The 15,609-nt window shown below is 38.3% G+C and overlaps 1 protein-coding gene across 1 annotated transcript in view; it reads right to left on the bottom strand.

Moving 5' to 3' along the window:
- ANO7 (anoctamin 7) overlaps positions 1–15,609 on the bottom strand; it is a gene marked incomplete at its 5' end in the record, with an annotated part of 39,634 nt that overhangs the window by 5,521 nt on the left and 18,504 nt on the right. The window contains 11 exons of the mRNA XM_083363625.1: positions 69–211; positions 870–1,075; positions 2,190–2,329; positions 6,299–6,396; positions 7,855–7,909; positions 9,722–9,833; positions 12,290–12,392; positions 12,557–12,655; positions 13,920–14,057; positions 14,134–14,277; positions 15,404–15,500. Coding sequence (XP_083219751.1) covers positions 69–211; positions 870–1,075; positions 2,190–2,329; positions 6,299–6,396; positions 7,855–7,909; positions 9,722–9,833; positions 12,290–12,392; positions 12,557–12,655; positions 13,920–14,057; positions 14,134–14,277; positions 15,404–15,500 — 1,335 coding nt within the window. The remainder of the gene's footprint in view (positions 1–68; positions 212–869; positions 1,076–2,189; positions 2,330–6,298; positions 6,397–7,854; positions 7,910–9,721; positions 9,834–12,289; positions 12,393–12,556; positions 12,656–13,919; positions 14,058–14,133; positions 14,278–15,403; positions 15,501–15,609) is intronic.

Genomic DNA, 15,609 nt, shown 5'->3' with positions numbered 1-15,609 from the left:
CAGCTGTTTAAAGTTTAAATCATCTTTAAACAGCTACCCTCAACAGCTATAAGAGTAGGAGATCCCACCTGCATGTGGCATTGTTGTTCAAGTCAAAAGATTTAGGGGCGTAGGCCAGAGTGAAGTCAATGTATCCCTCTAGATTGCTAGCACGAGTGTACTGGTAATAAAGTCGAGGAAGAAAGTCAGAAGTAAAGGCAATCAGGAAGGCCTAAAAGAAGACAAGTTCATTTTTTAAAGTGTGTGAGTGACACAGAACTCTTTGCTTCTTACTCTTGGCACAATATGCACTTAATTTCAGCAACAGTCATAGAAACACAAGCAGCCTCTTTCTACCTCAGATCGTTGAGCATCTAGTTCACTGCTTCTTACCTAGCCCAACCTACTGCTCACTTCCTATATTGGGACCACGTATTAAAATTTCTGTTCAGAATATCCAACAGGAATTTTGGGACTGTAGAGACAGACACCAAGAGGCACTTCAGTATGTTTCTGCCTCTCAAGAGCATCCTCTCACCAGGAAACCTGCTCACTTAACTCCACCTTTCTCCAACAACCAACCAATCAACCAACCCATTCCATAACGATACATTCTATCAGTAATCTGCAGCACCTTTCCTTTACCACTTGGATATTGCAATCTCTGTGTTTGCAATTGTAAACCAGTTCTGTCACCAAAGAATTAGATCATGTTGAGTTCACCTTAAATCCTAATCTGCTTTGGGAACAGGAAACTACAACATAAGGAAAAATTAAAACATGCTTGAACTGTAAGTTCAGTGTAATCCAATTACAGTATTTCAGGGCTGTAACTGCTATGCTTGTACAATTTCTATTGATTGCTTCCCATATATTCCAGTATAACTCACATTGCTAATAACTGCAAAGTGTGTGATGACCTCCAGGATATGAAACCAGATGCCAATTCCTTGGGTCCGCTCTGCAACTGGACGTCGATATTCACAAACAAACTTCTGAGCATCCAAACGAATTTCCACCCAGTTGTTCAGTAAAGCAAAAAGAGGGGCCAGAGGGCAGGCAGCAACAAAGATAGTAATGAAGCCAAATTGCAGAACTAAAAGGGAATAAAACATTTTAATTTCCAGAGTTTGAGGAAAGAAACCTTATCAAGAAGTAATTTTTAGAGGACTAAAATGAGATTAAGGGACGCGGTGGCTCAGTGGGTTAGGACACTGAGCTTGTCGATCAGAAGGTTGGCAGTTTGGTGGGTCAAATCCCGAGTGCCGCGTAACAGAGTGAGCGCCTGTTACTCGTCCCAGCTTCTGCCAACCTAGCAGTTCGAAAGCACGTAAAAATGCAAGTAGAAAAATAGGGACCACTACGGTGGGACGGTAACAGCGTTCCGTGCGCCTTTGGCATCCAGTCATGCCGGCCACATGACCATGGAGATGTCCTCGGACAAATGCTGGCTCTTCGGCTTTGAAACGGAGATGAGCACTGGCCCCTAGAGTCGGAAACGACTAGCACACATGTGCGGGGGAAGCTTTACCTTTACCTTTTAAGATGAGATTCCAGCCAGAAGCATGACTGAAATGCACTTTCTGAAGCCCCATGTAGGAATAGTCATTTTTTCACTAAAATGCATCCACTTTAATTTGGACACAAATGAATGACCTTTCATTTCATATATTTTAAGCTGATTGGTGAACCTATAATACAGAGGTGTTCAGCTCAAAGAAATTCTATACACTACCTGTAATATTCACATTTATTGCTTGAAAAATATTGAAAAAACTCAAGGGCACGGGTGTCAAATTTGCCACGTCATGTGACATGTCACGATGTATCGTGACTTTTTTCACATTACTGGAGCTGGGGTGAGTGCGGCCTCCACATGATGCAACCGGCCCGTGGGCTGGCAGTTTGACAACCCTATAATAGCTCTTTTCAGTCTCTCACACCACTTTTTCATTTGTTGGAGTTATTAATTCCAAGTCTTACTGCATAAAAATTAGGGGAATTCATGAGACTTTAGAAAGATATTTTCATATTCCCCTCCCTAATTTCTCCCTCTATCCCAGGGCTTTTTTCCTCAGTGTTCTTCTAATCCTTGTATTTTCAATCTCTCCAAGAATACACATATTCATCCCACTTCCATAATCAGGCCACAGTATTACAAATTTTCAAAGAACTATTCTTAAGTTTCCATTTTCCCAGGGGGTTCATACCCATTTCCAGATATTCATCAAAGAGCCCATTATAAGGCAGCAGTTTATAATCGCTCTCCCAGAGTTGCTTCGTGAAGTTATCTTGGCCTGCCTTATTGCTTTCAGAAAGATCTTGCTTATGCCACCATGTTTTCAGCTTCCTATGGAGAACAAAAAAAAATGTAGTTACTAGAATATAGAATAGAAGGATAAAATATTCTTTATTGGCCAAGTGTGATTGGACACACAAGGAATTTGTTACCAGTGCATAAGCTCTCAGTGTACACAACAAAGTGATAAGTCATAGATCATAAATCATAGTCACAATCATAAATCATAAGATACAAACAAGTGATAAATCATAAGATAGGAGAAGATAGTAGGAAAGATAAGGAAATGAGAAAGATAATAGCAATATGGCCCTACTACATGGGTAAATATTTTTAGGCATAAGACAGGCTGAGACAATATCAAGGATAATCACCTTTTTCAGGCACAGAGAGATGGATTAAATAATATCTGGGTGCATCTAGATAAACATATTTTTATTTGTTCTCCATTATTTAGCCATAGGATAGTTTTTGAGCTTGGTGTCCTCTGAGAATTGAATCATAATAATCTCACAGCCCACAGTTATTGTTGTGGGAAAATAGGAGAGGCAAGGAGTATTACACGTTTGCCATGTTTGAGTTATTTATAAAAATAATATAAGCGAGATAAAAATAATCTTTTAAAAATTCTAATATTAGTAGTGGTGCTTCAGTTTTATGGGGGCCTGGACAAGTGTAAATGAGCCTTGGTGGAGCAGTGGGCTAATGCCTCCTTAAGTAACACCAGCTGCCTGCAATTAGTGCAGGTTCAAGTCCCACCCGGCTCAAGGTTGACTCAGCCTTCCATCCTTCTGAGGTAGGTAAAATGAGGATCCAGATTGTTGGGGGCAATTAAGCTGACTTTGTAATAATGCCGCTTGGGGGGTGTATGAAAGCCCTAATAAGTAGGCATATACATAGAATGAAGGCTACTGCTAAGCTTGTAAGCCGCCCTGAATCTTCGGAGAAGGGCGGGATATAAATGGAATTAAAATAAAAAAATAAAATAAAAATATTCCAAGGACTTGTCCTAGAAATCTCACTCATCAAACTAGTTCATTTTCTTTCTCTCTACCATGAGCTTGCCACGTTAGCACCTATCTTAGTGCCTCTATTGGGTCTTGAATATCTGACATGATTCAGATCTAGTAGCATCACTAGATGGGAAATGTGACCGTTCTTTAAGTCAATATTAGGGTTTCTGGTTATGACTGAGTACATTCATGAGCTTGGATTTAGAACAGATGCATAATAGAAAAACAACAGCAGCAATAGCAGTTCTCTCTTCCTCTGATCTAGTATAAGTGGTACAACTTTCTCTTGCCTTTTCCACATAAAGTCTCCATTGTGACCTGGCAGTAATAACATGGAATCTTAAAAACAATATTTTTGTAGTGATACTGTAATAATTATTATGTGGTAGCAGTGGAGTCATGCAGGTTAAAGCAGCTATGGAAAAACTGGTAATGCTAGGCAAAGTGAATTGAAACACAAGAGTCCAAGATTGTGCGAGTTGGCTAGACAGAGTACTGGAGGCTAAAGGAATACACCCATGATGCAAGAATTGTATAATGTGGCAAGAGACACAGTGGTGGGATTCAGCCGGTTCGCACCGGTTCGGCAGAACTGGTAGCTAATTTTTTTGGAGTTCAGAGAACCGGCTGGAGGAGGCCTTCCAGGCCCAGAACAGCCCACCAGAAGTGTGTGGATGCTACTTCCAGAAGTTCATTCTAGGCCATGGATGCCCAGGTCTGCATTCACACAGAGAACCAGTTGTTCAGGTATTTGAATCCCATCACTGAAGAGACAGGATAGCTTTGATCCACACAGTTAACAAGGAATAGTTACAGCTCAATAGAACAGAAGAAATGTAACATCACTGGAATTGATGCAAAAGGAACAATCCTTCAGTTAATGCTGGAATGGCTGCAACCTGCTGGGAATACTAAGATGACAACAGAAGTGCTTGGATCAGAAAGAGATACATCCAAAGTAGAGTGGAGATGTGGAAGGAACGCCATCTAAAATACTGACAAAAGCTGACTGTGATGTCTAATACAATATAATTGTTACAATGTCAAGGGCCTGCATGGATGGGTACATTTTTCCCAGACCGAATCCTCATTCATCTTCATCAGATAAATCAGCAGATATACTAGACTTAAAGCTAGGTGGTACCCAAAACAGACGTTAACTTTTATTGCTGGGTCTCAACATTTTCAATAAAGCAATGAATTGTACTTGGAGATCAATGAGAGAGAAAAAAGACCTTGGAACACTGGTGAATAACATATTTGGTAAACGCAATCTATCTATATCAGATAGCTCTGAGGGGCAGTTTGAGTCACTTCTTCAGGCTCTTACTACTATCTCAATTAAAAATGAGACATTATGCAACAAAAGTGCAAAAGGGAGCAATGTGCATTGGAACTCTAATAGTCAGGTAAGGGGAAATTGCATAGCAGCTTGACTGTTAAGAAAGTCAAAATCTGTCTAGAAGACAGGGATCTATTCTGATGCTATTCTGACAATTCCAAAAGTTTTCTAAGAGCAAAATATTTTGCATAACTCTGCTGTAGGCAAATTCTATAGGAAGAAACTAGCGTTCTCTCTAGCAGTGGAACATCTCAAAGTATGGTCATAGAATTGTATTCCTTTCTCACAGAGTTGAGTATTTAATTCTTTAGTTCTCTTAAGGCCCAGGAATACTGTGGAATACTTCTACTGTATATTCATTTGATCCTTTTTTTTACACGGAATATATTCCCTTTTGAATATTAAATTCAGACATTTCTTCACTACACCCTTTCTGACTGAAAAAATTACAACTTCTAGTTAGGAAGCAACCTTCGGAATGCTGAAGATCATATCATACAGCAATTTTTGTGTACATATAAACAACCCAAACTTCATTCAGGCTAAGCTAACAAACATTCTACCCTGGTTCACCTATAAAGCTGAACCAAAACCAACAAAAGCACTTTTTATTTTTCATTTTTGGATGTGGTACACATCAGAAATGCTTGTGAATACTCATACTTGTGTTTGCTCTATTCACAAACTATATTTGTCAACATTTGCACGTATTCAAAAAAAAATTATGTCTTGGCAAAAATGCAAAACATTATTTTGTGAAACAATTGTAATTGCCAAAGAAACTAGGGAGTGGCTTCTCCTTTCCCACACTTGCATTTCTTACAAAGATTTTTGCTAGATTGTACAGGGTTGTGACTTCAGGCAGTTGCCAAGCCTCTTTTTGTACATCCCGCATTCCTCTCCAGCTTCATTTCTGAAATTCAGTAGCTTGATTGCCAAAAATCAAGGGTGGAGTTTCTTGACATTTTAAGGCAAAAGATAATATAAAATTTATAAACTAAGTCTAAAACAGGCTTAAGAGAGAGCATTTCCACACAATCGCAGAAGTTTTGTGTTATCAGACAAGTTTTCTTAATATTACGGTCCCCCTTTGATCAAGCCTAGCAGCTACAAAAAAATGGCAACTCTGTTCTCATACTTCTCTTACTGGGTTTGATTTTTAGAATGGGTTTTTTTTAAAAAAAGCACCTACTCCTACACTGTGGAAATGAACTGGCAAAGCCTTCTCTCAGAACAACTGGATATGGACAACTAATTTACAATTATGCTTTCACTATAGAAATGAATGAAAAATCCCCAGAATGGGAAGAAGGATGAGGCAAAAATTCTTTTCCTCTATGCCTATTCCATAGTTCTAAGGAAATGTTGGCAAAACTATCTTTGCAATGTTTCATACGGAGCAGGAGATGAGACAGTCATTAATTGCTTCAGTTTCCCAGGAATCATTAAGGCCCATGATTACATATGGAAGGAACTGGAAGTTGTTGTTGTTGTTGTTTTAAAAAATAGAAATGAAATCCCTTCTCTTGCACAATGATGCTGCACCAATATATTGCAAAGCTGTAGCCTCCATTGCAGCCCCAGTTTGCCCACCCTTGCTTTGTACAAGCACATTGATTGGAATGAATAGATAGCAAAAGTATCAGATCAAAGCATAGCACTCACGGGATAAGGATTTCTTGAATGTTGTTAATTACTTGCTTTCCTACCATGATGACAAGAAGTTCCTGAGCAAGTTCAATGAGGCAGCCACCTGGAGCACACTGGACAAAACAGAGAGAGACTTTTGGATATGGCTGGTTACCTAATGAACACTGAATACCTATGTAGAAATCTTTAAAGTTTCATATGTAGCATGCAGTAGGCATCTATTATCAATCACTCATGTACTGAAGCATCGTACAACATTATTGGAGGTGTTGAATAAAGGCCTCGTTAATGGAATATATTTATCAGGAAGGAAAACTTAACCAAAACCAGAAAGCCTGAATACTTTTCCTCAAGATCCACCTTTCTACATAAGGAGAATATTTGTGATTGAGCAGCATTCAGCCATGAGATTCCTATTTGTGGGGTCCCAAGGCTATAACTTCTTCATTTTTGTTGAGAACTAGACTCAGTCCTCTCATTTCCTCAGGAAATACCACATACTACCATAATGGAATAATTATAAAGAAAAGGGAGATGTCTCATAAATTTTATAAAGAGGAGTTATTAAGAAGAGAACTAAGAATATACTATTCTAGTAAGGTTCTTTGATATATATGTAAATCTATGATGAATTCATACTTAGAAAGCTGTGTACAGTTCAGATCACCATAGGACTGTAAAGGCCATAAAAAGGCAACGAAAATGATAAGAGGAAAACATATATTTTGAGATTTTTGCCTAAAATGAAGGCAAAAAATGGTAGAGATATGTAAACCTTTCCTGACTCAGCAAAAAGGGTCAGGCTGAAAAAAAAAAAGAAGTATTTTACACAATACATTTTTTTAAATTCCATTTATATCCCGCCCTTCTCCGAAGACTCAGGGCGGCTTACAAGCTTAGCAGTAGACTTCATTTTATGTATATGCCTGCTTATTAGGGCTTTCACACACACACCAAGCAGCATTATTACAAAGTCAGCTTAATTGCCCCCAACAATCTGGGTCCTCATTTTACCTACCTCGGAAGGATGGAAGGCTGAGTCAACCTTGAGCCTGGTGGGATGCGAACCTGCACTAATTGCAGGCAGCTGGTGTTACTTAAGGAGGCATTAGCCCACTGCTCCACCAAGGCTCTTATACATAACTAATGAAATTCATGCTGATGAGATTCAGTGACTAACTAGCCCATTTGTTATGGCTATATGCAGGCAGCATTCAAAGGCAACAGAACCATATCTCTCTTTTTCATGTCAACTTCTCAAATACATCTGGTGAAACCCAGAACGTTTAGGACTCTTTTAACATGTTTACAAATATGTTGTGGATATAGATAGAGCGTTCCTTTAAGCTCTAAAAAGATACCTATTCCACTCCTTGGTATGAGGCTAACACAGTCTATTTATCTCTGGACTGGTTGGGATCAGCCTGACTCTATTCCTTAATAATTATATATTTGTCACCTTGCAATTCAATCTACTTTGCATGGCTTGCCTAGGAATCTGCTGCTCTAAGGATTCCTCCACATTTTTTCATTCAAGAACCCATCTTTTTCATCTCTTCTGAGATACTTACATCCTCATTGCGTATGCCCAATAATTTGTTATAGTGGCCTGGATAACCAACAAACCTGAAAGGGAAGAAGGAAAAGCACAAGGGCAAGAAATGAAAAATCTGTGTCTGGCTTTTTTTTAAAAAAATGCTAGTTTAAACTATTCCTACCGCCTCCCTCCAAGCAATTATTTTTAAAGACTATTAAGAGCCATTTTAGTGTAGTGATGAAGGCACAAAACTAGAAACTGGGAGACTGAATTCTATTCCTGCCTTAGGCATGGAGCTACCTGGGTGACCTTGGGCCAGTCACTCTCTTTTAGCCCTAGAAAAAAGGCAATGACAAGTCAGTGTTGAAATCTTGCCAAGAGATGTGTTCTGGTAGTTACCAGGAATCTACACTGGCTTCAAGTCACTCAGACACACAAATTGGTTTATTGCTGCTTGATTGAATGTAATATTCAACTAGGCCTAGGGCCAAAGGCATCACCATTCACAGCTTGTACTCTTGTAGTGATTGAGATCTATTGGGTTTAATTGTTCACTTGTTGATTCCAGATGCTAATATATTTGTTAGATGCACCCTACCCTGTAACACCCATTTAAGATTTACATTATTGTACTGTTTCTGAACAATAGATGGCAGACATGCTTCACTTTTCCCCATTTTTCTGTCACTGTTATGAAGAATCCTGTTGAATTACTGTTATGACATGTTTAAGAACTTTTGTGAAATTATCCTCCCAGGTTAATAAAACCTCCAGTTTTCACTCAAGCAGTAAGCTCTGGGACAAGACCAAATCTACTTTTTCAGACACTTATAGAGATTGTGTTTGCGCTATCAGTAGGTTCTGAAAAACTCTCAGTGGTCCAGCATTCTGTAGGATGTGCTCCAAATGATCAACTGGCTGGCAGGAATAAGAATGTTGCAGAGGAGACAAGTGCATTTTCTCTTTGGAGAGGCTCAGAATTGTTACGTTTAAGTGCAATATCAAGATATATCAGGCAACATGTTGCCAAAATTGAATATATATATGCCTAATCTGGTTATTTAGAGAGAATCTGTTGTGTGTCCCCCTTCTGATCAGCTTCGTGCAACTTAAACCACATGACAAGCCTTTTCAGTGGTGGTCTCCATTTAATGGAACACTCTCCTCCCCTCTCGAGGGTAAAATGCCCTTTCAATATATTTTGAAAAGATCAAAACAGCATTACTTCATCAGATGTTTGGCTAGGCTAATTTAATGGTGCCTCTGATGTACAGTATTTGTGTTTTGTTTAAGATTTTTACTAGTAACACACACACACATACAAACATATACATGTATGTGTGTAGGTGTGTGTGTGTGTGTGTGTGTGTGTGTGTGTGTTAAAAAGTCTGTTGTATCCAAGACTGATTGTGTCAGGATTAGTATGAGTTATAAATGCAGCATACTGTACACAAGCACATATAATTCTGGTTATTTCCAATATATGAAAGATATACAATAAATTTACATTTTTGTAAGCTGCCCAGAGTCACCGAGAGTGAGTAAACAGCCATATAATTTCTCTAAATTATTGCATCCCTTCATGCTCTGGAAAAATACCTACCAAACATAATCTTTTGAACTTAAATAAAATTTCCTTCCCTTTCTGCATCATATTAATTCTACAGTCTTCTTCAACATAACCTTACCACAATGTATTGAGCCTACAGCATTTATAAATCTAGCTGTCATGTGCTACCTGGGATTATGGGTATTGTAATCCAATTCATCTAGCTATCTGTATCATCTTTCTATCTATCTTGTATTTGGTTTTAAGGGATTTTTATGATTGTTTGCCACCAGAGTGACTTGTTTGAGAGAGTGGCTATAGAAATTAAATAAAATAAAATAAATAGATTTACCTGCCCTTAAAGAAGGCAATGTAGATGGGAGATGAATAGAAATTGATGAATTCAAAGATAAAGACTTTAAAAGTGAAGGCATCTTCAAATGTGGTCTGGGTGCGATGCATTTCTGTGGCAGAAAAATGAATGCATCATTTAGAATAGTGTTTATCCTTCAAGTTTCTCTGAACGATTCCTTATTTTTGTCATGTATTCTTATGTATCTTCACATCATTGAATATATAGATAAACTGTGCATTGAAAATATTTTCATGTTATTATTTGTTGTTGTTAGTTGCAAAGTCGTCTCCGACCCATCGCGACCCTATGGACAATGTTCCTCCAGGCCTTCCTGTCCTCTACCATCTTCTGGAGTCCATCTAAGCTCACACCTACTGCTTCAGTGACTCCATCCAGCCACCTCATTCTCTGTCGTCCCCTTCTTCTATTGACCTCAATCTTTCCCAGCATGAGGCTCTTCTCCAGTGAGTCCTTCCTTCTCATTAGGTGGCCAAAGTATTTGAGTTTTAGCTTCAGGATCTGGCTTTCTAAAGAGCAGTCAGGGTTGATCTCCTCTAGGACTGACCGGTTTGATCGCCTTGCAGTCCAAGGAACTCGCAGGAGTCTTCTCCAGCACCATAGTTCAAAGGCTTCAATTCTTTGGCGCTCAGCCTTTCTTATGGTCCAGCTTTCACTGCCATACATTGCAACTGGGAAGACCATAGCCTTGACTATACGCACTTTTGTTGGAAGGGTGATCATGTTATTATATACTATGGCTAAGTTGGCAAAGCAAGTTGGAATAAGTTCTGGTTAAAGGTTTTTTTTTTACATTTTCTTTAAACCTTAAGTCTGACCTATTGCGGGAAAGGGTGGGACATTCCCTTGATTTATACAAGTTGAATGCAGATATCTTTCAAGATATACCTATACTCAAGTGGATGTTTTTGATACTAAGGATCCTAATTTAAAGTTTCCAGATGAAGCAACTATGTATGAGGGGTTGGACAGCATTAGTTCTGGGCAAGGACAAAATATCTGCATACTGCTACAATGATTATACGTGCAAAATGTATGTCATATATAATGCAGTTAAGAATTTAGTGTGGAGATGACATTTCTTAAGAATTCAGCACCCAGAGAAAAATGTTTAGTCACAAATTATACTTTCTAACATAAGAACTATCAATGTAGGATGCAAAAATCCATATGATTAGAGGGTAAATATCTAGATGTCTATCAGTCATTCAGGTCATGGTTGTCCCAAAGGAATCTACCTCAGCGAAGATCTCACCTGGAAAATCAACATAACCCAGGTGACCTCCTTTTACCGGTCCACTATAGAAAGCATCCTGTCACATTGCATTATAGTGTGGTATGCTGGCTTCACAGCCGCAGATAGAAAGACACTATAGAGGGTGGTGAGCACAGCACAAAACATCATGGGATGTCCCCTGATACCACTAGATGATATGCTAGGGCCCGCTGCCTCAGAAGAGTGAGGAAAATCCTCAGGGACGACTCACACCCTGGTCAGCACTTCTTCACTCTCCTACCATCGGGTAGGAGATATAGAAGCATAGCCAGCTGCACCAACAGGCTGAAGAACAGTTTCTACCCATGGGCTGTCAGACTCCTGAATGGAAAATAACTCCATGTTAACATAGTATGATAGACTTGTGGGGCCAGCGCGTTGTGCAATAAGTTCACATGGTGCAATAAGATTGTGTGTTTGTTAGTAGGATTCACTGGGTTAGGGATTTTTTTCCCTTTTGTCTTCACTGTGAGTTGTGTTGGGGGGGTGCACAAAGGGAGGCTCAGCCAATCTCAGTGTATACATGTTGTGCTTTGACAATAAAGGTTGATTTGATTTGATTTGATTTGACTTTCTTGTTTTTCTTTGAAGACATTTCACTTCTCATCCAAGAAGCTTCTTCAGCTCAATGACTCTCTAAAAGAATGCAAATGATCAGCTGTCTGCAGGGAATATAAATCCTTCCATTCCCCACCATCCAGTCAGAGCTGAGGAAGCTTCTTGGATGAGAAGCGAAGAAAAACAAGAAAATCCAGTTGCCTCTTGAAAAAGCACCTTTGGATTAATATCTAGAGTAAATCTTGACTTTTGCAGTTCAATTTGGTGCCATATTGGCTCATTTTCCAAACATTCCAAGAAACAGATTAGGGGAGGTAGATGATGTAAAAAAAATTGTAAACTTTCCCTGCTTGGCCACCACTAGCCAAACTACAAATGTTTTGGAGTGTCCAGAAATTGGGTATAAATTTCTAACAATTTATTGAATAATCCTGATGCTGCTGAATAAATGACAGTGTAATTCTTTGAAATATGCTACAACTCTTTAATTTTTTTCAAACTGGAAATTTACTGCATTATAGAAATTTTATTTTTGCTTTAAAGTTGTTGTTGATATATGCATTTAATGCAGGACTCAAAACGCCCTCGTTTTCATTACATCTCCTTAGCCACCTTATTTCTATAAACAAAACCTAGTTTTATGTTCTAGGAGCTAAAAGATAGGGCTGGAAGTGATGTTTTGCTTGATGTCCAAACCAATAGAATTTACTTACCCCACTTTGTAAGAAAAAGTGCCAGCGCAATGTAAATTTTCGAGAGGAGGAGGATGAAAAGGAGATTCACTACTGAGCCTGTCAGGCTGGCAATACGAGAAGCCTAGGAGGAAAAAAGGAGTTAAAAATGCAAATGAAGTCCAATAGCAAAACCCAGACCCAAAGGGATAGAGGCAAAAATTTATTATTATTATTATTATTATTATTATTATTATTATTATTATTATTATTATTATTATTATTATTATTATTATACAGTTCCCTTACCGAAGATACAAGTAGGAAGTTCCCAGACCTGGATACAATTACCGCAATGATGGCCCGGTAAAGGATAATGGAAATCAGGAATATTATTACCACAGCAATCTGTAGACAAGCAGAAGAAGAATTAATAATGTGCATTTGTTGTTTCACTATTGCAAATAATTAGTCACCATGGATGTGGCCAGTGGGATTAAGTTGCCCCAATATACTATTCTTCATATGTGCTGAAAATGATTCCTGCTGATAAAATATGGTGTGGAGGAATGCTGAGTTGGGGAAGATTAGATTTGAATTTGGAACAAAAAATGCTGATCTTCCTTATTATCCATATATGTTTCCTCTAAATAAACAATTCATCTCTCTATGTAGATCCAAGATGTGAACACATATTAAGCCATAATAGATTTATATTTAGCTTAGTGTCATTGCAAACACACATGTGGCTTGCATTATATGTAAATCAAGTCATTGTTGTTTATTCAATAAACCATGGTTAACACGGGTTGGCATTATGTATCATTATGGCACTTGCATTCTCTAAGCCAAGGTTAATTTTAACTATGGATTTTTAAATAAGCCATAGTGGTTAGATTCACAAGTAACTTTATGTTTGTTCCTTTGCTTAGTCCAAACCAGTCAAATCATATTTTAGTAAAGATGAAGAAAGTTAAATAATTTTTGCTAAATATTGGGAGAGTGAAATTGTTCATTTGTTCATATATTTCCATAACCATAATTAATGGAAGTTATTAATAGCAAATAGAAAAATTGTAAATAACAGATGGTAAACTTTCTAACAGAGGAAATAATCCAGACTAAATATAGCCAAATAGGTTTTTATCACTTTAATAGAATCAAAGCTTGATGAATACTCTAGGACAGGCATGTCAAACTGCCGGCCCGCAAGCCAAATGCATTATACTGAAACTGCGCCCACCCCATTGCCAGCAATGGGGAAAAAGTCACGATACCTCACGCAACGTCACGTGACATCATGAGTTTGACATGCCTGCTCTAGGAGGTCATTTAGAAGAATAGCAGTTGGATTATTCCATTTCCTTCAATGCTCCTATAGAATGCATGAAAATCAAGAGGGGATATTAGGCTAATAGCACTTGTTCTCTGATCATGCCTCGAGATACTCCCTTTGATTACAGTAGTTCAAGAGAATAGGGACATCTGCTAGATATTTATGGTTTATATTAATTCTTTTACATACATTTTTTTAGATAAAGGTTGCCCCTACAAGCTGCATAGATGCCTTGCCTGAAAGAAGATTGTTTTGCAAAATAAATTATGATTCAATTGGCATAGCAGAAGAAACAGCTCATATCTTAGTTTACTTGGGGTTTCCGACCCCCCTCACCATAATGATGATGACCATTGATCCAGTGATCATTCTGTTGAATCGAGTCCGCTTTGGGAAATAGGGCTCCTCCTCTCCAGTAATTGGGTTTAAAGTTGTCATGGGAGCCAAAGCAGCAAACTGGGGTCGTGGACGTTCCTATAACAGGAGGAATATGAATATTTTATGCCAGTTTGGATTTTAAGTTACATTAGAAGCCCTCTAAATTCAGTACCTCAATATCCTCAAAATCTGAACAGTCCCAGCGGTATGTCAGGGTAGCATTCATTCGCTTCCAATACTCAAGAAACGTGACTGCCCACAGAGACATGAAGATGCTGAAGAAAACAGTGCCACCATGGTCAAAGAGACGGCCAGCCTGGAGGAAAAAGAGAGGGATTGTTCTTATGCATGTGGCAAGATACCCAGATAGGGAAGAGAAGTGAGTCAAGTGAGCAGAGCCGTGGCTGGATTCCCACGTTATGTCAACACATTGTTTTAACCAAAAGCTTGCTGGATAGCTGTGTCCAATACACCAAGTAATTAAACCTGTTGTACAATGCTTACACAGTATGGCAAGTCATCTTGGTGACATGGGTGGCATAGAAATCTTATGATAAATAAATAATTTTAAAAGTCCAAAACAAAGCACCACATTATGGCATAGTTAACTGAATCTACTTAGTCTCTTGCCAATGACCACATACCTATATTCCTTCAATTCTTTATTTCATGCAGTCACTGAGCATGGGTTACAGAAATGGGCCTATAGCTGTTTGAAGTTTAGCCTCTAAAACTACAAGTAAGCTAAATTGCCTTTGCAACAAAAATAGCTTGCAAGTTGCCAGTGTTGCAACATATGCATATATTAGAATTGCTAAATAGGTGGAACATATATCATATTGTTTTGGAAGAGATAGCTAAAAGCATAAACTTTACAAACTGCAAACTATTAACTTTATAAACAAGCTACCAATGACCAATCATTCAAAGAAGGGAGACGGGGGGGGGGGGAGATTGAGCCACAAGAATATAGCTTAACTTAATTTCAAGCAACAAATTAGAAAGAAACCAACTAAGGAAAGGCTGTTTAAACAACCTCACATTAACAAAGTTCTTGTGAGTTCTCAATAAGAAGATGAAGAGGGAAAGACATACAGGTTTGTTTACAGAGTGGCTATGCAACTTTAAAGAATGTGTAAAGATTGTATTTCTGCCTGAATAAGATAGTGGGATAACTGGTCTCACTTACAAAAAGAATCGCAGCAAGAATGAATACAAAAATGACAGGTGAATTAGTTTCGTAAGTATGGCAGAGTTCTGACTGAAAGATAAATAGATGACAGTGATCAAAGTATGGGAATTGCAACATGGTTTTATCCCAGAGAGAGTTCTGTAGACCACATTTTTGTTCTTCGTCAGGTCAGTAAGAAATAAGTGAAGTCGATTATAAATTTGTTGATTTAGATAAAGCTTATGAACAAGTCATAACATTATAACCTCACCTGAAACATGGGGCAGACAGAAGATAGATTCCAATAAGGGCAGACTTTGCAAAGTGGGCACATCTTATATTTGTCACCACTGGAACAGATCTCCTGTCTAGTTCAGAAGGAGAGAAAACAAAAATGGGGAAAAAATAACTAATATGGTACCAGATCCCCTTCCCCCACAACTTTTCTATTGGTTTTGCTTGCTGGGTTTCATTTCT

Source organism: Vipera ursinii (genome assembly GCF_947247035.1).
Source record: "Vipera ursinii genome assembly, chromosome: 5".
Lineage (NCBI taxonomy): Eukaryota > Metazoa > Chordata > Lepidosauria > Squamata > Viperidae > Vipera > Vipera ursinii.
This window is presented reverse-complemented; position numbering and strand designations above follow the sequence as displayed.